This window comes from Ovis canadensis, chromosome 21 (assembly GCF_042477335.2).
Source record: "Ovis canadensis isolate MfBH-ARS-UI-01 breed Bighorn chromosome 21, ARS-UI_OviCan_v2, whole genome shotgun sequence".
Lineage (NCBI taxonomy): Eukaryota > Metazoa > Chordata > Mammalia > Artiodactyla > Bovidae > Ovis > Ovis canadensis.
In genome coordinates, this window is record NC_091265.1 from 32,635,670 (window position 1) to 32,659,779 (window position 24,110).

The window sequence follows — 24,110 nt, forward strand, 5'->3', positions numbered from 1 at the left end:
GATTTGAGAGCTCCAGGCATGGGTAGTCTGGAAATCTGAATGCTTCAGCAGATGCTTGCTTCTTGCCTGACCAGCCATTCAGGCAGGTGCCCTGCATCCAGGAAAGAAGTCCAGGGCAGAGGTCCCGTGCTCAGGATGCAGGAAAGGCCTCATGGGCTCACTGTTTCTTTTCCTCAAGGAAGAGCCAGAGGTGGGAAATAGAACTGCCTCCCTTCCCACGTAGCAATTATGTGCACAATTACATTTCCACCAGGTGTCACTTAAGAGGGTGAAGCCCATTAAGTGTTCAAATGAGGAATCAGAAAGGAGCCTGTGAGGAGGCGAGGAAAGCTGCCAAGGGGGCAAAGTAAATGTTGACTTTCCTGAGCAGTCACCGCCCGGCACCCCAGCACTCTTTCCCATAAGTGATCTCATCACAGCCCGGGGACAGCCCTGGTGCAGAGGTTAACAGGCCCTGTTTGAACAAGGGAGGAAACTGAGCTTGGAGCCCTGCAGTGCATTGCCCGAGGTCACTGGTCCAGGAAGGATGAGTCCACAGGGCAGGAGGGGCACATGCCTATACAGAGAATGGCATGTGTGTAGCCATCAATTTCCTCTAAGCCAAACCCTCTGTTAGATTCTGCTCTAGCTTTCATGGTGCCCAGCATAAAGCACATGCCCAGTAAGTATTTGAAAAGTGAAAGTCACTTCCACCAGGCTCCTCTGTCCCTGGAGTTCTCCAGGCAAGAAAACTGGAGTGGGTAGCCCTTCCCTTCTCCAAGGGATCTTCCCAATCCTGGGATCGAACCCAGGTCTCCTGTGTTGCAAGCGGATTCTTTACCATCTAAGCCACTAGGGAAGCCCAGGAGATACTTCTCGGGCTTCTTTGGGGCAGTTTTATTCCCATAGCTGTAATGATGAATGAGGTTCCCAGAGGGAAAGAAGATCAAAGGGAAGACAGTGCCACGCACATGTAGACTTATTCAAATAGACATTTACAATCAAAAATGGAAATTGCCATCCTCTTTTATAGATAAGGAATCTGAGGCTAAGAGCAGTGAAGAGATTTTTCCAAGGCTGCTTGGCTAATTAGTAGATAGCGTTGGAACCCAGGTCTGTCTGACTCGAGTCTGAGTTCTTGTACTCACTGAATGTCCTTGCATGGAACCCATCACATGGCAGAGGTGACTGCATGCTCCCCGTTGGGGGTGCTGTGAGGGCAGTGAACTTGGGGCTGCCATGCTCTTCTGTGCAGTCATATTGAAAGAGCCCCTCTCTCCCTGCTCATTGGAAGCTTCCCAGATGTTGTGCTGAGTCAGAAGAGACTTCTGTTTGCTCTAATCATCTAAACCCTGTCTTTGGGCCATTTTAACCAAGGCCTACCAAATGAAAGTTCATGAGGGGCCACCAGAGGCAGGGAAGAATATTTATTGGAGCTCTGCCAGTCCATATGCCTCCTTCCTTGCTGAAAAAACCAGGCTCACCATCTCCTTTCCCCGTTTACCACCCCCTATGCCCAATATGCATTGTTACCACTGGGTCCCTATTTTGTCTGAATGTATCACACTCTGCTCCCTCTGGGAGTAGGGATCAGCCTTTCTGCACCATCTCTCTCAACCCTTCCCCTCCATGAGCTTACCAGGTTCTCCTGAGTCCCTCTAGCAAAATCTCTTGAGTCCTCTTCATTCTTCCCATCTCCTGGCCTCTGCCATTGTCTGGAATACTGCACCAGTCACCCCACTGGGGTTTTTCATATCTCTCTCCACCACTACCACCACCCCCATCTTCCATACAGGTGAGCTTTGTTAAAACATTTTATCCATCCACCCAGCCTTCCAACCTTCCATCCATCCAATAGCTATTTGTAGGATATGAGTATTTACTATGCATCAGGGTTCCTGCTAGACTCGGGATGTAAATTAGAAAAGAAGTGGTCTGGTCTCTAGTGATGGAGAGAAAGAAATTAACAAATTCCATAGCAGGTGAAGGGAACTCAAAGGAGTGATGTCTGAATCAGGTGACATCTTCAGCAGAGGTTTCTGGCAGAACTGACAGGGGATCAGAATTTTTAAGGTGAGAGTGGAGAAAAAGGAGACTGTCCAGGCAGAGCCACTGTGCCCTTACAAAGGCTTGACACTGCCTTGTACCTTTGGGAAACCACAAGTACCTGGTGAGGTTAGAGACACCAGTGGTTGCTGTATCATGAGGTGCCTTGTTCGATGAGTCTGAAATTTCCTCGTGGATGGTTTTCAGGAAAGGAGCAGAGAGCTCTCAGCCACCCACTCTCCACGCCTCACTTGGGCATCCTGGGGAATTTTTTGTCCAGGCTCCGACCTCTGACTTCATCACTGAGTAGGTTCCTCTTCTGGCTGGCTGGGGTTCTGCCTGAAGGACATATGTGGTTTCCCAGACACTGCTTATCCGTAAGAGTTCTGAACCTCGCTCACAGAAATTCCTTTCCATTCTCTCTCTGTTCCAGACACGTGTCTTGAATGTATTGCAGTTTCCTGGGCCCGTGGCTGCTGAGTGTGTGGAGAGCGAGTTGTTTGCGGATGTGCTCAGTCACTCCTGCTTCACCGCATCTGCCCATCACTCCAGAGTGTTTAGTAGGAGCAGATAATACACAGGCCAGCTGCCACCTCCTGCTTTTCTAATTATCTATCAGAGAAATGGAAAACCCACTCACTGTCCCTGAATGCTGATTGGATCCACAAGCCCATCTTCAGTTTAGGGACAAGTAAGAGGAAGGGCTTCCCCGGAGGAGGGCATGGCAACCCACTCCAGGATTCTTGCCTGGAGAATCCCCATGGACAGAGGAGCCTGGCAGGCTACAGTCCATGGGGCCACAAAGAGTCGGACACAACTGAGCAACTAAGCCCAGCACAAGAGGAAGGGCTCAGGGAGTGGACCAACCCATGCACCACGGCTCCATGCCTGAGAACCTGCCCCCACTCAGCCCTGACTCCACCTGGCCCTGTCTCCTAACCTCCCATCAGCCTCTGTGCCACCCAAGGTGATCCCCTCATCAGCCTGTCTTCCGTGCCCCTTACACTTTCCTGCTTCTACAGAAAGCAGGAAGAAATGGGTTGGAGGCCTTGGCTAGAGGACTTTGGGTGAGTCGAGTCTGGATTTCCACACTTCAGTTCAGGGCTAATGCCCCCTGCCAGCCAGTTTCAGAGCCCAGCGAATCAAAAGCATCAGTGTCTGTGAATACATTTTATAACTGTCAAAACTGCCCTGGGAAGAGTTATCATTTCTATTGCACAGATAAGGAAATGGAAAGTTCAGAGATGTCAAATAACGTGCCCCAGGTCACACAGCTAGAAAGTGGATTCTGCCTGGTTTGTTGTTGTTCTTTAGTGGCTAAGTCATATCCAGCTCTTTTGTGACCCTAGGGACTGTAGCTCTCCAGGCGCTGCCCGTGGGATTTTCCCAGCAAGAATACTGGCATGGGTTGCCATTTCTTTCTTCGGGGGATCTTCTCGACCCAGGGATCGAACCTATTACGTCTCCTGAACTGGCAGGCAGATTCCTTACCACTCAGCTACCTGGGAAGCCCCAGCTGGTATATAGTAGGTGCTAAATAAATACACTTAAATAACTGGCTTCAAAGAATTATGAGGGGGAAAACAAGTTACTAATTTAGGTGTAATGGCATTTTATTTTTGGTTCTAATTTGTATTTCTTTGATTACTAGAGTAACTGAATATTTTTTCCATGCGTATATTCACTTAACATACTTCCTGTAGCACCCTCTCACATCTGTTCCCAATCTATTTATTGGTGTCCTTAAATTTGTTCCCACATCAGTGTGGGAATTTGTTTGAATGGACATTAGCCCTCTTCTATCCTTTATGCTACAGGTATTTTTCCAGCTTGATGTCCTTTTCGCTTTATTTTCTTTCCTTTTCCCTGTGTAAAATTGTAAAGTAAAATTAATTTCCCTTCTTCTTAACGTGTATAGTCAGCAGTTAAAACCCCAGCCAAGGTGGGGAAGCAGATTCCCCCAGGCAGCACATACCGCTTCCCCACCCCAGTGGGTCCAGTGAGTTGAAAAAAACATCAAAGGAAGACTCAGAAGTTCAGCCCTCAGCCCAAGACCCATTGATAAGCAGCCAGAGGACAAATCTTTTGTGCCGTAAACATGTGATTGCCTATGTGTATGTTTTACTGTAAACACTAGATGTTGATCTGAGTCAAAAGGTCCAACAACTCGTTTAACCTAGAGTTCCCCTCCCCCCACTTGCTGCCCATCAGCATTATAGATTGGGGGGTGGGGCAAAGGCTCCTGCAGCGTCCTGGGCTCCAAAAGCTTGACCCTTGGGGCTGGTTGTTAGTGATGTCAGCAAAAGTGCTTTAGACTGGCTCTGACAGATTGTAAAGTGCTTTCCTACCTGTGTTTCCCTTTGTCCTCACAACAGCCCTCTAGTAGTGGTGTGCATGTGTGTGTCTGTGTGTGCTCAGTAGATTCATTTGTGGTCAGCTCTTTGAAACCCCATGGACTGTAGCCCACCAGCCTCCTCTGTCCCTGGGATTCTCCAGGCAAGAATACTGGAGTGGGTTGGCATGCCCTCCTCCAAGGGATCTTCCCAACCCAGGGGTCGAACCTGCATGTCTTAACGTCTCTTGCCTTGGCGAGTGGGTTCTTTACCACTAGCGCCACCTGGGAAGCCCAGTGGCGGTGTGCTCTTTGCTGTGCTTAGTCACTCAGTCGCGTCCCACTCTTTGTGACCCCATGAACTGTAGCCCACCACTCTCCTCTGTCCATGGGATTCTCCAGGCAAGAATACTGGAGTGGGTTGCCATGCCCTCCTCCGGGGGATCTTCCCAACTCAGGGATCGAACCTGGGTCTTCCACACTGCAGGCAGATTCTTTACCATCTAAGTCACCTGGGAAGCCCAGGAAGTGGTGTAGGTAATCGTATTATTTCCATGAACTGCTGAGGGGACGGGAGCTCAGGGAGGTTGTCCATATCCCCATGCTAATCACCAGCAGAGACTAGAGCCTTCTCCTTAGGTGTCAGGGCTCCTGAGGTTTCCGCTTTGCAAAGTGAGCTCCTGGGAGTGGAGCAGGGGTGGTGTTCCAGGCCAGCAATCCAGCTCTGGAAACAGAAGGGCCTCATCCCTGCTTAGAAGCTCTTAAATTGTAAATGTCTGGAGAAGATCTTCCATAATATACTGTCTGTCCCTTCTAGCCACATGGAGATGGTACTCCAGAGAGTGTGGGGGAGGTTCTGAAAGAAGGAACAGCAGCTAATGATAAGCAGGGTGTCCTGAAGTGGTCTGCAAGTCACGGCTAAAACACAAGGCTTCCCCTGTTAAATAGGATCTGGTCATTCCCCTGGAAGTTCATAGCAACTGAAAGAGACAGCAGCATCCTCAGACAACTATAGAAAGTGCCTGCAATGCTCTAGCAATATCATTCATTCACCCAGAAAATACTAATTGAGCACCTACTGTGTGCCAGGTACTATCCAATCATAGTAGACACAACAGACCAACATCACGAGTCTTATATTCTGGCAGGGGAGAGAAAGAGTGAATAATAACCACAGAGCATGTCCGATGCTGAAGAGTACTCTGGAAAGAAATAGGGAAGGCGGTGTTACATGTCTGAGCAGGGTGATTGGGAATGCACAGGAACACAGAGTAGCCCAGAGAAGACGACCTCGAGTTCTGTTTGGAGTGGGATCAAAGAGGATGCTTTTGTGTGTGTGCTGAGTCCTGACTTCTGAGTGAGGGTTTCCTGGCAGCCAAGGGGAGGGGTGCATTTTTGGCAGAGGGAGCAGCAAACGCATAGGCATGAAGCTGGGAAGGTATGGACGCGTTTGCGAAACTGTAAGCACGTCTGGTATGGCTAGAGAAAAAAGAGAAGGAAAACGCAAGACTTGGTGCTGGAGAGGTCGGCTGTGGCCAGACTGGGAGGGCTCTGCGATGTACACTCTGACTGTAGATGCTGGGGTGGCTCCAGGGCATGTCTGCCTGGCTGCCTTCCCGAGCGAGGGATCAGCGGCTCCAGCCAGACTGGAGGCATGGCCTTTATAACCAAGAAAGAGTTAAAAAACAAAGGGGAAATTTCTTCCCAAAGGCCCGTAACCTGAGTCTTATCAGACAAATTTCCCTAGTGGGGCATCCAAAAAATACTTTCCCAGTACTCCCCAAAGTGTCAAGGTCATCATAAACAAGGAAAGTTTGAGAAACCATCGTAGCCAAGAAGCACCAAAGAACGCACGATGACTTGTTTCAGGATCCCATACGGTGTCCTGTGTGGGATCCTGAAACAAAAGAGACATTCGGGAAATGCTATGGAAATCTGAATAAACTATAGACTTCGGTTAATAATGGGGGCTTCCCTGGTGGCTCAGATGGTAAAGAATCTGCCTGCAATGCAGGAGACCCAGGTTCACTCCCTAGACTGGGAAGATCCCTTGGAGAAGGGAAGGGCTACCTACTCCAGTATTCTTGCCTGGAGAATTCCATCAACAAAGGACCCTGGCAGGCTACATTCTATGGGGTCACAAAGACACAACTGAGCAACTAACCATCAGTTAATAATAATGTATCAATATTGATTCATTACCTGTGACCAAAAACATATTATAAGGTGTCAATCATGGGGAAAATAGAGGCAGGGTATGTGGGAACTCTCTGTACTATGTTTGTGATTTTTCTGTAACCCAAAACTCTTCTAAAATATATTTTATTTAAAAAAATAGATGTGATAATATGGATGCAATTAAAGTGGGAAAACCTTTGTAACCCCCAGATTTACTTGGGTTTCCTTATCTCTGGAAGGATTGGTTCTTTTCCAATTCAGTTTCTCCCCCCACAAATGTTTTCAGCTTCACCAACATGGAAGCAAGCATGTGTGTCTGTGTAGGTGGACACGTGAGGTTGGGGAAGCTGGGGATGCTGAGGTTGAGACCACCTCTGTACTGAAGTCCCAATGCTGGTTTTTTTTTTTTTCCCCTCTAGGACCAACAGAGGTTTCCAGGGAGGTGAGGCATGTGGCAGTTCATTAACCATCCTGCTGTTCCACACCTGGTGGTCCTTTCAGTTCCTGTGTGGGACGTTGGTCTGGGACACTTGGATCAGTCAATAAAAGGCCACCTGTAACAAAGGGCCTGAGCCAAAGCAGAAAGCAAATGCACCAGGGAGCAGACCCCCTGACCCACCTGTGGGAAGGTGCCCTCTACTAGGAAACTTGCCTGCCACTCAGGGGCTGGCTCATGTGGAGTGCTGGCAAAGCGAGCCCACTGGCCCTCTATCTCTGGTGCACTTTCCTCCACTGTCTCCTACCCTGTCCGTGCCTGTGTCTGACTGTGTATGTATATTACAGTCAGTTCAGTTCAGTCGCTCAGTTGTGTCTGACACTTTGCGACCCCATGGACTACAGCACGCCAGGCTTCCCTGTCCATCACCAACCCCCAGAGCTTACTCAAACTCATGTCCATTGAGTCGGCGATGCCATCCAACCATCTCATATATATACTTTTCTCACATCCGAATTCTTCTTTAGTAACAAAGAATGCTCTTTCAGCAGTCCCCAAAATATTCTGTTTCATTTCTCTCCCTGTCCTCTCTCAATAAAGCATGGCTTCTCCCCTCTGAGTCTGGAAGGACCAGTGGTAATCCTTAATAGCTGTAGATGTCAATAGAGACAAGATCCAGCTACATCACCGTAAGTCTCAAACATCTCATCGAATCTGCTAAGAGATGTCTTTCTTGGTCCGTCTCAGTTTTGTTTAACTCCTAGCTTCCCTACAGAGATGCTGGACACCCCAACTTTCCAAACGATTTTGAAGCTTCACAACTAAGCTCCTTGGCATCCTTTGCACCCACTTGGCTTTTCTCATATTAGCTTACCAACTGATAAAGGAAGTCACATTAAACCTAGTTAAATTCATGGGGGAAAAAACCAGAGATCTGACTACCCTTCTTCTCTAGGTGTGTAACAGATCCCTTATCAATCACCTATTCCCTCCTGGGCTTGACTACATGGTCAGTTCTGCAGCAGCTCCCTATCCCAGCCGAAGCACTGAGAGGCTTCATGCATTCATTGTCCCCAAGGCTGCAGAGGGGCACTTCCACCTGCAGATTCTTTCTCGGCACCTCTATCCATCAGAGTCTAGGCAGGGGAATGGAAACCAACATAGGTCTTTCAGCAGAGGGAATTTAATACAGGGAATTGGCTGCACAGTTAATGAAGCAACTGAGAAGATAAACGGTACAAATTGAGTCAGTCCAGAGATCAACAACAAGAAGCCACCACTATTGCTTCTAGACCTGGAGGGGCAATGAGAGAAGGTGATGTTTCTAGGGTCCAAAAGCTGAGACAATCCAGCAGGAGATAGAATCATTGTATAGAGTGCCTGTCAGGACCTGAAGCAACCGATGGTATATGGCCACTGCCAAGGATGCTGTCTAAGACAAGCAAGAGAGGGAGAGATACCCTCGCTTCTTTACTTCTCACCTCCAGTCTTCTGGCTGTGGCCCTCCATTCACAAGCCCACCTGCCCAGAAGCCAGAGAGCAAAGGATTCTGAGCATTGTGGTTCTCCACGAGATGGAGCAGAGTAGCAAGTGTGGGGAAGGGGCCTGAGAGCAAATGCACAGCCTCCACCCTCCCCACCCTCTGTTCAAGGCTGAGTTGGCCCTCATCCCTTCCAGATAGCTGCTTTTTGCTAATTTCTCTCATGAAGACAGCTGGCAACTTGATACAGGCATCATATTTTTGTATGCTCTCCTGGATTGAACAGATGAGGGAAGAGAGAAAAAACAGAACCCTCCATTACTTTGGGGTAGGAGCCCTGAGCTCTATAGTATCTGTAGTCATTAAATCTTGCTCGTGTGGATAATCGCTGTCCCTAGTCCTTTACAGGAGAGCAGTGTCTCTCTTTTTTTGTGGGACCATCAAGGTAGACTAGTCCTGCTTATTCTTACAATGGGGCCTGGAGGCTCAAGGACAGCTTGAACAATTATCTTCTATTCTACAAGACCAAGCTCAGAGGCCAGACCCCCGCTATGCAGCCACATTCTGCCCTGGAGGGCCTGTGTGCACTGGTGATTCCAGAGGGTGGGTGAGTTGCTTCAGGGGACCTCAGCTCTTGTCTGTGTGGTGAATCCTTTCCAGGCTGCCTTCCCTCTGACTGTCTCTCTCCTCTGCTAGCTTGGAGCCCCTGCTGCTGACGTAGGAGCACACGCAGAGGGGAATGTGGGCAGGAAGCGTCCAATGGCAGAGCAGAGGAAACAAAGGGCCCTAAGTTTGTGCAGCCAAGAAAATAACATGAAACAAGATGAGGGACTCGAGCTGGACTTGTTTTGTTTTGGAGCATTTCAAGGGGCCAGGCACGCAGTTGTGTTTGGATTGGGAAGAAAGGGATAACTGTGCAGAAGAAAATCCGTTTCAGATTTTAGTCTGGCCATTACTGGATTACAAAAAACACCAAGAGGATTAAACTGTGTGAACACATGAAAGCAGTTGTACCCAGACAGGAGGGGAGCTTGTATCCTCCTGGGACATGTTTGGACAGTGTTTGGAAGCTGTGGCTTGCTTGTCCATCCATCACTGATCTGGCACCACTTGGAGCTGTCTGAATTGTTTTCCTTTTCCTAGCATTAATGATAACTATTAAATATGAATAACAGTGCTGGTTAGGACTCTTAATTCAAAGTGACAGAAACCTCAGAACTCACTCAAAACAGAGGGACTTTTACTACTACCTCAAGTCCAAAGAGTTGAGCTTGCAGCCAGAGCCAACAGGGAGATGCAGTAAAGTCGGGTTCACGGTTTTCATCCTGTTAAGATTTGTTCTGTTTCTTTCTGCTCCTCTGGTCATTTCTCTTACTTGTGAGCTTCTTTCTCTCCCTGCAAACCTTAGCTCTATTTTTTCCATGTTAGTTTGCAGGGTTCTCATAACAAAGCACACCAACTGAGAGGCTGAAACAACAGAAATGCCATGTCTCATTGTTCTGGAGGCTAAAAGTCCCAAATCAAGGGGTCAGAAGGACCGTGTTCTTCCTGAAGGGAAGGCTCCCCTCAGGCCTCTGTCACTGCTGCTGGTAGTTCTTGGCTTGTGGCAGCATAAGTCCCGTCTTCTCTGTGTCCAAATCCCTCCCCCCACAACGTTTTTTAGGACACAAGCCACATCGGATGAGAGCCCACCCCAGTGACCTCATTTTCACTTGATTACCTCTGCCGAGAGACTATCTCCAAGCAAGTTTCCATTCTCAGGCATGAGGGATTAGGACACCGACATAACCTCTTGTGGAGGACACGGGTCAGCCCGTAACACTCACACGGCCACCAAGCTGGTGCATTTTTAAATTTACTAATTTTTATTTTGGCTGCACTGGGTCTTCATTGATAGCTAGTGAGTTTTTACATCTTACAATCATCACAGCTAGAGACCACATTCCTTTTCACTTCCTGTTTTCAGAAATCCCAGGGAAGAATTCCAACTGACTTGGCTTTGATCAGGTTCTGATCTCCCCAACCCCACCCCCAAGAACTGTGGTTACTCTGGCTTTATTAAGGCTCCTAACCCAAGTGGAGAGTGAAAAAGTTGGCTTAAAGCTCAACATTCAGAAAACGAAGATCATGGCATCTGGTCCCATCACTTCATGGGAAATAGATGGGGAAACAGTGTCAGACTTTATTTTTTGAGGCTCCAAAATCACTGCAGATGGTGACTGCAGCCATGAAATTAAAAGACGCTTACTCCTTGGAAGCGAAGTTATGACCAACCTAGATAGCATATTCAAAAGCAGAGACATTACTTTGCCAACAAAGGTCCGTCTAGTCAAGGCTATGGTTTTTCCAGTAGTCGTGTATGGATGTGAGAGTTGGACTGTGAAGAGGGCTGAACACTGAAGAATTGATGCTTTTGAACTGTGGTGTTGGAGAAGACTCTTGAGAGTCCCTTGGACTGCAAGGAGATCCAACCAGTCCATTCTAAAGATCAGCCCTGAGTGTTCTTTGGAAGGAATGATGCTGAAGCTGAAACTCCAGTACTTTGGCCACCTCATGTGAAGAGTTGGAAAGGACTCTGATGCTGGGAGGGATTGGGGGCAGGAGGAGAAGGGGACGACGGAGGATGAGATGGCTGAATGGCATCACTGACTCGATAGTCGTGAGTCTGAGTGAACTCTGGGAGTTGGTGATGGACAGGGAGGCCTGGTGTGCTGTGATTCATGGGGTCTCAAAGAGTCGGACATGACTGAGCGACTGAACTTAACTGAACTGAACCCTGAACCAATCAATGATGGCCAGGGAGGCAGGGCCCTTTAAGAATGTGGCAATTCCACCTAAAAAAAAAATACAAATGAACTTATTTACAAGAAAGAAATAGATGCACAGGCATACAAAACAAACTGATGGTTCCCAAAAAGGAAGTGGTGGGGAGAGGAATAAATTGGGAGTTTGGAATTAACAGATGTACACTATCTTATATAAAATAGATAAACAACAGGGATTTACTGTATAGGGAAGGGAACCATATTCAATATCTTATAATAAACTATAACAGAAACGAATTTATATAACTGAATCACTTTTCTGTACACCTGAAACTCTCACAATATTGTAAATCAACCGTACGTAAATTAAAAAAAAAAAAAAGAATGTGACACGTTTTACAGAACCTATGAATCTGTGAGATCAGCTAGTTAATGCCGGGTACACATCATCACCAAATGATAATGGTTTATAGCAAAGGGTTCACTCTCTCACGTTCACCATGGGCCGAAGGAGGGGTGGGGTGGGGAGGGGTATTAGCTCTGAGGTTCCCCAGGGACCCCGGGCTGACAAATCACCCCAACTGTGCCGATCTATCTCCGTGCCAGAGTGAAAGAGCCCTGGAGAGTCCTGCGCTGGCAGTTCAGTCTTCTAACCGCAAGTGGTGCACCTGTGCTCACACCCACCGGCCTCAGTTAGTGAACGAACCTGGCGGTGCGCCGCCCACCGGTGCCTGGAAGGCAGCGCACCAGACATGGCTGCGGAACAGCCTCGTAGACGCTTGGGACCCATACGGTGGGAGCAGCGGGAAAAGCGGTTCCCAGCAGCAGGGAGACGCTTCCCCAGAAGACGGGGCGCTGCACAGTCAGCTCGTGCAGGAGCACTCCGGGGCCTTCCCCGCCAGGGAGCGGCAACCGGAAGACAGCGAGTGTTGTAACACTTGGGTTTGGGCTTCCTTCATAGCTCAGTTGGTAAAGAATCTGCCTGAAATGCAGGAGACCCCGGTTCGATCCCTGGGTCGGAAGATCCCCTGGAGAAGGAAACAGCTACCCACTCCAGGATTCTGGCCTGGAATAGTCCATGGACTGTATAGTCCATGGCGGCCCAAAGAACTGGACACGACTGAGCGACTTTCACTTCACTTCACTTGGCTGCAGCAGGGCAGGTCTGAGGGGAGAGTGGCAGGGACCAGGCAGGAGAGATAGCCAGGCTGGGCATGAAGAGAAGTGCCTCTTCTAGGGAGAGCTTTGGATTTTGTCCCCAAGACAGTGAGGCAGCCAGCAAGGCCAGGAACAGCGGGGTCAGACTTGCATCTTAGGAAGAGCAAGCGGCCTTCCGGTCACGTGAAGGGATTGGGAGCGCTGGAGCTGCACAGAGGTCAGGGCAGGGTTTCGTGGTAGAAACGCCAGGTCTGGTGGCTCTTTGGCGTGGGAGTACAGTTAGTTGTGACACATACAGCAGGAGGGCGTGTGTGTGCTCAGTCGTGTCTGACTCTCTGCAACCGCCATGGACTGCAGCCTGCCAGGCTCCTTTGTCCATGGGATTCTCCAGGCAAGAATACTGAAGTGGGTTGCCATGCCCTTCTCCAGGGGATCTTCCCAACCCAGGGACTGAACCTGCATATCTTGCAGTGGCTTTGAGGAAATGCCTCAGAACTGGCTCCTGAAGGAAGCAGAGGCTTTACAGGCTGATGACAAAGCTGACCAGGGGCCTGGGGGTCTGGGAGCACTCAGGTGGTTGAGAACAAGAGTGAACATTTGTCATGCACATTCAAATTGCAGAAGTTTTGATGCTGTCCTGAAGGGGCTTAAAGGTGAGCATTGGTGAAGTATTGGGTCGGGCCAAAAAGCGCTCTTTGGCCCGACCCAAGAAAAGGTCAGAAAACAGAAAGCTTTCCACTGACTCCACTAAGGTCCTCAGGTTGCTTCGTGGCATCTGAGAACAGTTAACTCCTCCGCCCCACCCCTACGCGATGCTTCCTTCTATGCCAAGTCTTCCAGGCAGAGTTCTCGTGTATCCCCAGAAGCACGTGGTCTTTCTCTGGTGGGAGCCCAGTCTCTCTCATCTTGCTCACCGGCAGGTGAATGCTGATGCCCCACCTGCTGTACCCAGTCTCCTCCCTGACAAACGTCCCTGCGTTAGCATGGCTCCTCCTCAATCCTCTGAAAGATACACCTGCATGTGTTGTGAATTTGGGCTGCTCACCTGGGGAGGATTCACGCGCCATTGCCTGCCATGGCTAACCCTGAGAGCCGCTGGGGAGCACACGGGAGACGAACCACACAAGAGAACACTGAGTGGAAGCCTGGATACAGCCCATGAGCCAGAAGATGGCAAATGAGCTCATCCCTGCATGAGAAATCCTCACTGCCACAAGTCTGGGGCTGGCTCTTTGGACACATGGAGGACCTGTTACAAACAACAACAACAACAACTCACGCCTTCCTGAATGAGGATGCCTAGTGAAAAATCCACAGGAAGGCTCCAGAAAACCATCTGCTGCCTTTATTTCCCCCTGTGCATTAAAAGTGCACAGCTGCTGGACACGAAAAATTCCTTTACGCTGCCCTGTACCTCATGGGCTGGGTGTGGATGCTGGGGGCAGAGAGGGAGCCAGGTGGGAGGGAAGCGGGGGGGAAGCACCTCCAGGGATCTCCGCCTGGATCTGAGTGTCTCGAGCAGGATGGCCCAGATTTCTCCACGCACACCCCCGCCTGTGTGCTGTCTGAAGGAGCTGTCCTTCACGTATGTAGTTGATGCTCTGGGTGAGTTTGTCTATGGGGATGTGTATGTGTTTTTCTTTCTGATCTGAAAATTGGTCTTTGGGTTCACAAGCAGCAGCTGCAGCTGCCATAATTAAAATGAAATAACCTACTTCCTCCAGTCCTCAGGGAGAAAAGCTTAAGAAAAAAAATCCATATTGTAAGTGGATTCAGGAATGTGGTGAATCTTCTCTTCTCTCCCTGTTCACACGTTTCATGGCTTTGCTTTTCTCTGGAGCCAGAGGAAGAGAAAGGAATGATCCTTTACTGAGCGTGTATCCTTGTCCCAGGCACCACGCAAGGCTGTCCCAGCTGCACAAGCCAGGGTTTGAACCCAGTTTTAATGCTTCATCTCCTTCTCCTCTGCCACGTGCCATTCTTGTATCCTGTTAGACCCCAGCTCTCTCATACTGATGTGATTCTGTCCGGAGACCTGGGAGGTTTGGTATTATTAAGATGTTATTGAATATGTTGGCACATATAATTGTCTTGGATTAGAAACCAAAGCTCTTAGCAGAGTAACAACGTGAAGCGTCCCATGCTAAATGATTCCATGCTAATGAGATGGTTTTCAGAGGATTGGATTTGTTCTTGAAGGTGTTGCTTAGAAGTTGCTATTCAAACCAGGCTGGGAAAATAAAACCCCAGAAGAACCATAGACTCTGGTCTGTTTGGATGTCAGTTGAAGGGAACTGAGGTAGAAAGGGACATCTGTGTGCCTAGAGTTGAAGCCACAGCGGTCACCCTCTTCAAGAAGGTCTCAGTATGGTGGAAGAGAAAGACATGCTGACAATTCCAAGATGCTGGTAATAAGCGCTGGAAGTGTTAGCTGCTCAGTTGTGTCTGACTCTTTTCGACCCTATGGACTGTAACCCGCCAAGCCCCTCTGTCCATGGAATTCTCCAGGCAAGAATACTGGAGTGGGTAGCCATTCCTTTCTCCGGGGGATCTTCCCAACCCAGGGATCAAACCTGGGTCTCCCTCATTGCAGACAGATTTTTTTTTTCTTTTTTTACCATCTGAGCCACCAGGGAAGTCCAATAAGCACTAGGTCAAGGGTATTAACAACCTGCTATAGTTGCAGCATTTTTTTTCTCCCAAAATTCATGACTTCAGTTGGTAAATTTGTGAGGAGAACAACCTCATTGGGAGGGCAGAGCCAAAATGTTGAAAATAAAAAGACGAGAAGAAATTATTACACATTCTCATGTATGTGCCCAGGGCCTGGCACTTAGTCTTTCTAAGTCATTATTATTATTCCCATTTAATAATGAGGAAACTTAAGATTCAATCTCTGGATCAAGAAGATCCTCTGGAGTAGGGCACAGCAACCTGTTCCAGTGTTCTTGCCAGGAGAATCCCATGGACATAAAAGCCTTTATGGGTCACAGCCCCTAGGGTCACAAAGAGTCAGACACAACTGAAGCAACTTAGCATGCACGCACAAGGAGCTAAATGGTTTGCCCAAGGCCCCATAGGTATAGCCAGTAACCTGGGGGCAGTTGGAGGGTGTGATTAAGACCCAACATATTTGCTTCCTAAGTCCCTGCTCTTGCCACTGTGCCAGGCTTCCCTGAAGAAAACCTACACCCTGGATTGTCCAGTGTATAGCACAGCCATCACCGTGTCCCACTTTTAGAATGAGGAACTCTTTTTTTCCTTGGGGAAACAAACAAGTTTTCGCAGCAGGCACCTGATGGGAGTGAGTCAAGACCGTTCTCTCCAGCCTGCAGGCGTGCCGGTTCAGATGGAGTGCACTGAGTCCTCCGAGCAGGCCTCCCAAACAGTGGCGTCAGCCCAGAGACTCTGGGTTCCTCACTGACTTTCTCCATGGCCCAGCAGAGGAGGCCTGGGTATGCAAGTGTGTTTCCCTGGGCTCCCGGTCCGCTGCCCCTATTAAACTTAGCTGACAGAAGTTGGCATTCCCTACAAGAGAATCAGGTGGTCCCTTGCTACTTTTGGAATTCTCTGCAAGAGACTGTAGTCCATGTTGTTTGGGAGGCAACTCAAGGTATTATCTTCTAGGTTGGGGGAAAGCTGGAGACTTCCCAGGTGGCGCTAGAGGTAAAGAACCTGCCTGCCATTGCAGGAGACGTAAGACATGGGTTCGTTTCCTGAGTCAGGAAGCTTCCCCTGGAGAAGGAAATGGCAACCCACTCCAGTATTCTTGCCTGGAGAATCCCGCGGACAGAGGAGCCTGGCGGGCTACCATCCATGCGCTCATAAAGAGTCGGACACAACTGAATTGACTTAGCATGTATGCATGCACAGGGGAAAGCTAACAGGAGCAAAGGCACTTGGCACTTCACTCCATCTCAGCCTCTCAAAAGGCAGCCCAGGAAACCATCTTGCCTCCCCCCACCCGCTTCCTAGGGCAGGCGGGAGCAGAAGGTGTACCGGGCTGTCCAGTGTGCAGGTGTCCACACGGGGCACAGTGTGCTTTCAGGCTCACCTGGGAAAAGAAAGAACTGGACCCAGATCTCATCTGCTGCGCTTCCTAGCTGGGGGATTAGGGGCAAGCTGCTGGAATTCCCTGAAGCCTCATTTTCTCATCTGCAAGTCTGGAAGGAATAGGCTTGTTTCCTACTGCTGTTTAGAAGGTTAACTGAGATCAAATATGTACCAACCCCGAACGCTGCCCAGTGCCTGGTACACAATTAGCTTCCTCCCTTTCCGATCCGTACTATGCAAGCTTGCCAAATCTATCTTCCTGCAACACATCTCTAATTATGCCCCATCTCTGCTCATAAGCCCTCGGTGGCTCTATTACTCAGTGAATGATGGCCACCCTCTCTGTTTTGACGTTCAGGGCCCTGCTTCTGGGGGCCCGTGTCATCTGTCGGGTGTCTTCCGCTTCCCTCCACGCAGTCCTCACTCACTCTTCATTCACACTTTCCCCTCCTGTGCCTTCACTCCCTCACACGAGTGCCCCGCCCTGTCCCCATGCCAACCTCCCCAACTCTGTCCCCGGTGCCCAGCTGGGCATGGATGGCATGCTGCTCAGCCAGTGCTCCCTGGTTTGCCGACATGGCCCATCTGCTCCTCCCTCCACTGACTGTCTTGTTTTTCTGTTTCCACCTCCCAAACTGCCAAGCATTTCCCTTACTTGAAGCCTTATCACCTGTGGGTCCCTGAGGGCACGGTTTGCTTCTGAGTCCTCAGTGTGTTCTGTATCGCGCCTAACACTCGGAATAGGAGGGAGTGAGTGAGCGAGTGAGCAAGTGAAGGAAAGAACACTCACATCCAGCCCTAACTGCATTGCCCTTCATAAACTGCTCGTACGTGAAAGGGAAAGTTTCAGTCGCTCGGTCGTGTCCAACTCCTTGTGACCCCATGGTCTGTAGCCCACCAGGCTCCTCTGTCCATGGGATTCTCCAGGCAAGAATACTGGAGTGGGTTGCCATTTCCTTCTCCAGGGATTGAACCCAGGTCTCCAGCATTACAGACAGATTCTTTACTGTCTGAGCCACCAGGGAAGCTCTAAAGCCTTGGTCAATCCTTGTGTATTTTGGTTTCATTGACCATCATGTGGTGCTTATTGGAGGTACAGCCAGCTCTTTATACCCACAGGGTCCACGTCTGTGGATTCAACCAACCACAGATTGAAAATATTCTAGGGGGGGAAAAAATCTCTAGAAAGTTCCCAAAACCAAACTTGACTTTGCCCCACCAGCAACTACTTATATAGCATTTACATTGAGTCGGACATGACTGAGTGACTGAACTGAACATAGCATTTACCTTGTGTTAGGTATCATAAGTGATCTAGAGATGATTTCACGTAGATGAGAGGGTATGTGTAGGTTACATGCAAATCCTATACCATTTTAGGTAAGGCACCTGAACATCCATGGAATTTGGTACCCATGAGGGATCCTGGAACCAATCATCCTGCATGTACCAAGTGATGACTTTACTTTGAAAAAGGGAATTTGGGATACAAACTGAAAATAAAAAATGAGGAAAAGGAGTAAAGGTTTTCCCTGGAAGCTTGGCAAAGATGAAGGTGGAATAGAAGTAAAGCTGTACTTCTGCGGCTTCTTCAAGTTAGAGGGATCAGATAAAGGTCCCAAGTACTAGCTCTGGCCCAGATCTCTGGAGGCAGAGTGAAACTGTGTGACCTGGACAAAGGAGAGGGGCTTGAGAAAGACTCTAAGTGCTTCATCCAAGTCACTGGATACAATTAGGACCGCAGGGTGTCCCTTGCAGGCCAAGCCGACAACACTGGGTCCTAAAACCCACAAGATGCTGGGCATGGGAGAAGAGGGCCACACACAAGAGGAACAGCCTCTAACCACGTCCATCATTACAGCAAAACAATTTCCTGCTCCCCTCTGAAACTTTGGAGGGTAAACTTGTAATGAACAAGGCATAGTAAATAGAAATTAAGGGCACAGTAACCATTACCGCTTATTTGAGATACATAGAATGATAGACATTTCCTGTGATTACTGCCTATGTTTTGTTTTAGTCAATATAGTATGATTTATAAGGACTTTTCTAGTTTACCTCCAAACTTAATCTTGCTGATTCTACCTGGCGGTGTTTGGGAGCCTGAGCCCTGAGGGAAGGGTACTCCACACTTGGGCAGAGCCTGGTGAATGTTCCCACCTAATCCAGTTACTCTGTTTAGAATAATGAGACTTTACAATAAAGAAACAGGAAATGCAGATGAAGCTAGCAAAATTTCACACTTAGGGGAGTTTTGTCTTAATGAAGATTACCAGTAATTCCTCACCTTCTAATAGGCAATAACATCTTCTTAGCTAGGCTCCTAGGTATATTTGGCAAATATGTATTCAGGGAATTTCTCAAACAATGACTTTGTACTTCAGATGCCTGAATGTATCCTTCGTGCATTGTCCTTTAGCTTAGTGCGTCTTTCATATAAAAAGGCACTTTGTAGTGTCTTCAGTGGGTGAGTACAGTAGTTGGTGCAGGGAAAGTACAGAGCCCTCGAGTGTGCTTGAAGTCCTCGAGTCTGTGAGGAGCTGCGTTCAAATCCCAGCTCCTCCTCTTGCAGTGATCTCCCGCAAATGGCTTAAAACCTTTGACTCTCTTGTCACTCTTCCGTGGAGTGAGATGGAATTTTCTTTTATTCATTTCACAAAGCTTTATTGTGGACAGATAGCTCTTTGGGCACTGGATGTGTGGAGATGAATCAACATCGTCATGGAATTCTGGGGGCATAAAGAATCTTACATGTAGCCTAGCTCAGGGTTTTTCTCTTTCAGACAAAGGCTCAAGGAGGGGAAGTGATTTGCTAGAGGTTGCAGAATGATAAGCAAGTGGACCAGAGCCAGACTCTTGGGTGTAAGGAGCTTTGCCCATGTGACTCCCAGATGATATATCGCATGGAGGATGGGGCCATTCTATCGGGCCGGACACTAAGTGGTGTATTTTTTTGCCCAGTGAATCAATGATAGAACTGCTGCGGAGGCCGGTGCCTTGGCCACATGCTCTGCCCCCTTCTTGCTCCCTGCTTCCATCACAGCGCAGTCAGTCCTTCACAGAACACTCGGTGTCTACACCAAGCTGCCTTTGCCAGGCTCGTAAAGAGGGCTGATCTATAGCTCTGACCCTCCAGGGGTTTGGTAAGCCCGAGGAAGCACGTGTCAACAGTGGCTGCCAGATGAGATTGGAGAAGAAAGAAAGGTTGCAGACAGGGTGTTGTGCAGGATCTCCAGGGTATTTGAGACCCGACTTGCTTTTCTTCATGCCCGGGGGACCAGGAACCAGTCCCGTCTCCCTATTGGTGCACATTTGCTGGTGAGAGATCTGCTAAACGTGGTCAAGGACACGTTGCCACCACACTCACTTGAATCTCTGTTCTCTGCCTCAACAGGAAGGATCCCATCCCATCCTCCAGGATCTGATGGCCCTGGAGACAGGGCTTCAGGGCCCACGGACACTGCTGACTCTTCAAAGCGTGCTGACATGGAGCCAGGTCAGTCCCTCGTCCGCTCTGATTTTCTGTGTCATCAACTGCAAACCTGTGGTCTTGATGAGAAATGGCGTCTTAGAATCTGAAAACAGGTTGAAGGCTTTTGCCAACTAAGCTGCCTAGGGAGTGCAGAGGTCAGGCCAGGGTGTCGGTGGCCTTCTTGGAGAGCAGATGTAGCGGCAAGATTGGTGGCTGCTGGAAGCCAAGCCAGTGCCAGCTTGGTGGGCGGACAGGGTGGGCAAGGGCCAGGCATCCAGCTGGGTGTGAGCAGGAAGCTGGCACCCAGGAAGCACGGTGCATATCCAGGTCCACAGAGGCTGCAACAGCCTTGACAGTCATCCTGGGGCCCAAGGCACCGGGGGCAGGATCCAGAGTTTGGTGGTTACATTTCAAGCTGAGTTGGAGTGGAATTGAAGGCGTGGTTGAGAATGAGGTAGGAGGAAGTGTGTGGGCAGCTGCCCAGAGGACAGGTGGTCCGCAGGCCAGGTCCAACTAGCCAGAATGGCTTTCCAGGGGCTTTTCTGATATTGCTGTGCAATAGCAAAACCAGAACACACGGGGGAGGAGTAAGGAGTAGAAGGATGGTTCAAGCTAGAGAAAGAACATGGCAGAAGGAAAGGGGGAATCATGAATGGAGCCCGGGTCATCAGGAAGGCTGCAGAACCAGGGGGAAGGGTCAGGATCCAGGGGATGAGCCTGAGATGGCTGGATGGTATCATCGACTCAAGGCATGTGAGTCTGAGCAAACTCCAGGAGGTGGTGAAGGATAGGGAAGCGTGGCGTGCTGCAGTCCATGGGGTCGCAGAGAGTCAGACGCAACTGAGCGACTGAACTACAACAAACTGAACCAAGACTTCTTCCTACCTTGTGGACAACTGTGCTGGGTAGAAGCCTGAGTCTCCCTAGGCTCAGTTGTGCTGCAGTAATAAATGAACTCTGGAATCTCAGGGGATTAACACAGTGAAGGGTTATTTCTTGCTCTTGCTGCCTATCTAACTGAAGGGTGGAGGGCTCTGCTCTACCCAGTGACTCAGGGGTCAGGCTCATGACAGCTCTGCCGTGGTTTAGGTGTAGCCCCTGGAACAAGGGGCCGCCTTGGTCTCCGCATCAGGGGAAGAGGTGGCGGAAGATTACGCACTAGCTCTTAAATGCTTCGGCTCAAAAGTGGCACAGCCTGTGGGCCAGAGCTAATCATGTGGTCTTACCTGGTTTCTAGGGCTCTGGGAAATATAGATATTTGATGGGTGGTAACTGCCTCTATCATAGTAGATATTATGAGTTCCACTTTATAGGTAAGAAAACTGAGACTCAGACTTTTTTTTTTGTTACATTTCTTTAGTTTTTTAATCTGGTGTGTGTGCGCGTTCTAAGGCACCTCAGTTGTGTTCATCTCTTTGCGAGGCTATAGACTTGTAGCCCACCAGCCTACTCTGTCCATGGGGATTCTCTAAGCAAGAATACTGGAGTGGGTTGCCATTTCCTTCTCCAGGGGATCTTCCTGACTCAGGGATCAAGCCCACATCCCTATGTCTTCTGTATTGATAGACTGGTTCTTTATCACTAGTGCCACCTAAAGTGAAGTCGCTCAGTCATGTCTGACTCTCTTTGACCCCATGGACTATAGCCTACCAGGCTCCTCCATCCATGGGATTTTCCAGGCAAGAATACTGGAGTGGGTTGCCATTTCCTTCTCCACCTAGGAAGCCCTTTAATCTGGTATTCCAACCAAATAACTCATTTTCAGAACTAGTGATATTGACGCATTCTAAAGACATTATCAGTATTTTTGTAATTTATTTATTTTAATTGGAGGCTAATTACTTAACCCAGAGACATTAATTATCTTATCTGAGGTCTCCCAGCTAAAAAGCACCAGAGCCTAGATCATACATAACCTTAGATTCAATCATTTATTCACCAATTCAGCAAAAACATTATATATTGACATAGACCCAGCACCACTCTAGGCTCTGGGAATATAACAGGGAACAAAAACAGATGTAGCCTCTGCTCTCAGCCTGGTGAATGTCTATAACTACAAGCTGGGATAAATGTTTGCCAGTGGAGACACAGTGGTTTTCTGTACGTGCTAAGTCGAATCAGTCATGTCCAACTCTTGCAACCCCATGGACTGTAGCCCGCCAGGCTTCTCTGTCTGTGGGATTTACCAGGCAAGAATACTGGAATGGTTAGCCATTCCCTTCCCCAGGGGATCTTCCTGACCCAGGGATGGATCCCATGTCTCTTATATCTCCTGCATTGGCCGGTGGATTCTTTACCACGGGCACCACCTGGAAAGCCATAGTCCTCTGAGGACACCTATTAAGATCTTTGCTGTTTATAGAGAGGGACAGGTAAAATGGGGTGACATTAATTGAGGCATTGTGCCAAGTACTTGATTGATGTATCTCATCAAACAGCTGCAACCCCAAGAGGTAGTTCTTATAATTCCATCTTGAGAGCCCCTTGGACAGCAAGGAGATCCAACCAGTCCATCCTAAAGGAAATCAGTCCTGAATATTCATTGGAAGGACTGATGCTAAAGCTGAAACTCCAAAACTTTGGCCACCTGATGCAAAGAACTGAATCATTTGAAAAGACCCTGATGCTGGAAAAAATTGAAGGCGGGAGGAGAAGGGGACGACAGAGGATGAGATGGTTGGATGGAATCACTGACTTGATGGTCGTGAGTCTGAGTGAACTCCGGGAGTTGGTGATGGACAGGGAGGCCTGGCGTGCCGCAGTCCATGGGGCCGCAAAGAGTCAGACACGACTGAGCGACTGAACTGAACTGAAGGTGAGAAAACTGAGGTTCCTTCGGCAAGGGAAGATGACTGTGCTGCAGGTGAGCTCTTCTGCCCCATTCAGGCTCACTTGAATGCTGCGTTCCTAGGTAGCACTTATCTCCATGTGGCACATTGTAGATTACTCTGTTTTCTGTTCTGCCCCCATTGGAATGTAAGCTCCATGAAGGCAGGGCGTCACTCTGTTGTTTGGGCAGGGTTCTGGTGTCTAGAACACTGCCTGGAATGTGGAGGCACTCAGGAAATGCGCACTGGATGACTAAATGAGTAAACAAGCAACTGAACAAAAGATTCCGTAGCACGACTCGTTAAGCTCTTCTGTTCTTGGCACCTTCTTCCGGGAAGGTCCCTACTGCCTTCCTCCCCGCCCTTGACCCCTCATTCTCACTCACTCTGCCAGCCCGGCGGGGCCACTCCCCTGCAGCACATCACCCAGGCACTGTTCCTGCATCCCCCTGAGCCGGAGTTTCCAGGGCAAGCTCAGACCCTCGTCTGGGGCCCCCGGAGCCTGGCACACAGGTAGCGTCCAGTAGCAGTTCATTGGGCTGAGCTGAGTTGACCAGAAACGCCGTCCCAGGGGCCTGTCCGCCTCCTCCCTCCCTCACCCACAGTCAGGAGGCAGGAGCCCTGTTGCCAACTGAGTCTCCCCCTGCTTAGCGCCTGCCTCAGAGATCAGGAAGACGAGGCAAATGGGACACTAACGAAATTCAGAGAGAAAACTAAATTGGGAGGTGTTGCAAACACGGTGCAGGAGGGAGATGTGACTTAAAAGGCTTGCTCTTGCTCCAGGGTGGGAGGGGGTGTCGGGGGTGTGTGTGCGGAGAGCGCTGGGCTGGAGGGAGCCTCACACGGGCCCACTTCTGACCCCTCCAGCTGGGGTGGCCTGCCCAGCCCTTTAGTTCAGGGGCCTCATTGTTCTGGCTTTAAATTAGCGGCCTTTTCTTTGCTTGACTCATTCATTCATTCATGCCTTCCCACCACCTTGCCTAAAAAGATTTGTGTGGGCTAGCAAAACTGTAGTTGATTAATTGAGACGAAGAACATTTAATGCAAAATTAAGATAGAACGTGGGGGAGGAACGAGGGAAATGGAGACGAGAAGGTGATCCGGGCCAGTCAGAAGAAGAGGTTCTTGAGAAGGGGGGTTGGACACCGCTGTCCTGAGGATGGCACAGGCTCTCGTGACAGGTGTGTGGGCTGCAGCCGTGACCGATCTTTAGGGAGCGCCTGTGGTCCAGGAGAAATGAGGATGACCGCTGTCTCAGTTCCTGCTAACCTGTTCTTCGTGTCTTCAGTTATAGCCATCGGCTGACTGCTGTGTGCCAGGGACCACCCCACTCCCCGCACGGCACACTCTTTTCTATCTCCCTGAATGTTCACAGTAGTG

General features: G+C 49.2%; 1 protein-coding gene across 3 annotated transcripts in view; it reads left to right on the forward strand.

The window, feature by feature from the left end:
- TENM4 (teneurin transmembrane protein 4) overlaps nucleotides 1-24,110 on the forward strand; it is an 844,684-nt gene that overhangs the window by 247,486 nt on the left and 573,088 nt on the right. For all 3 annotated transcript variants that reach the window (XM_069564905.1, XM_069564907.1, XM_069564908.1), the window contains exon 3: nucleotides 19,822-19,923. In XM_069564905.1, the coding sequence (XP_069421006.1) occupies nucleotides 19,914-19,923 (10 nt within the window). In that variant the 5' untranslated portion in view covers nucleotides 19,822-19,913. The remainder of the gene's footprint in view (nucleotides 1-19,821; nucleotides 19,924-24,110) is intronic.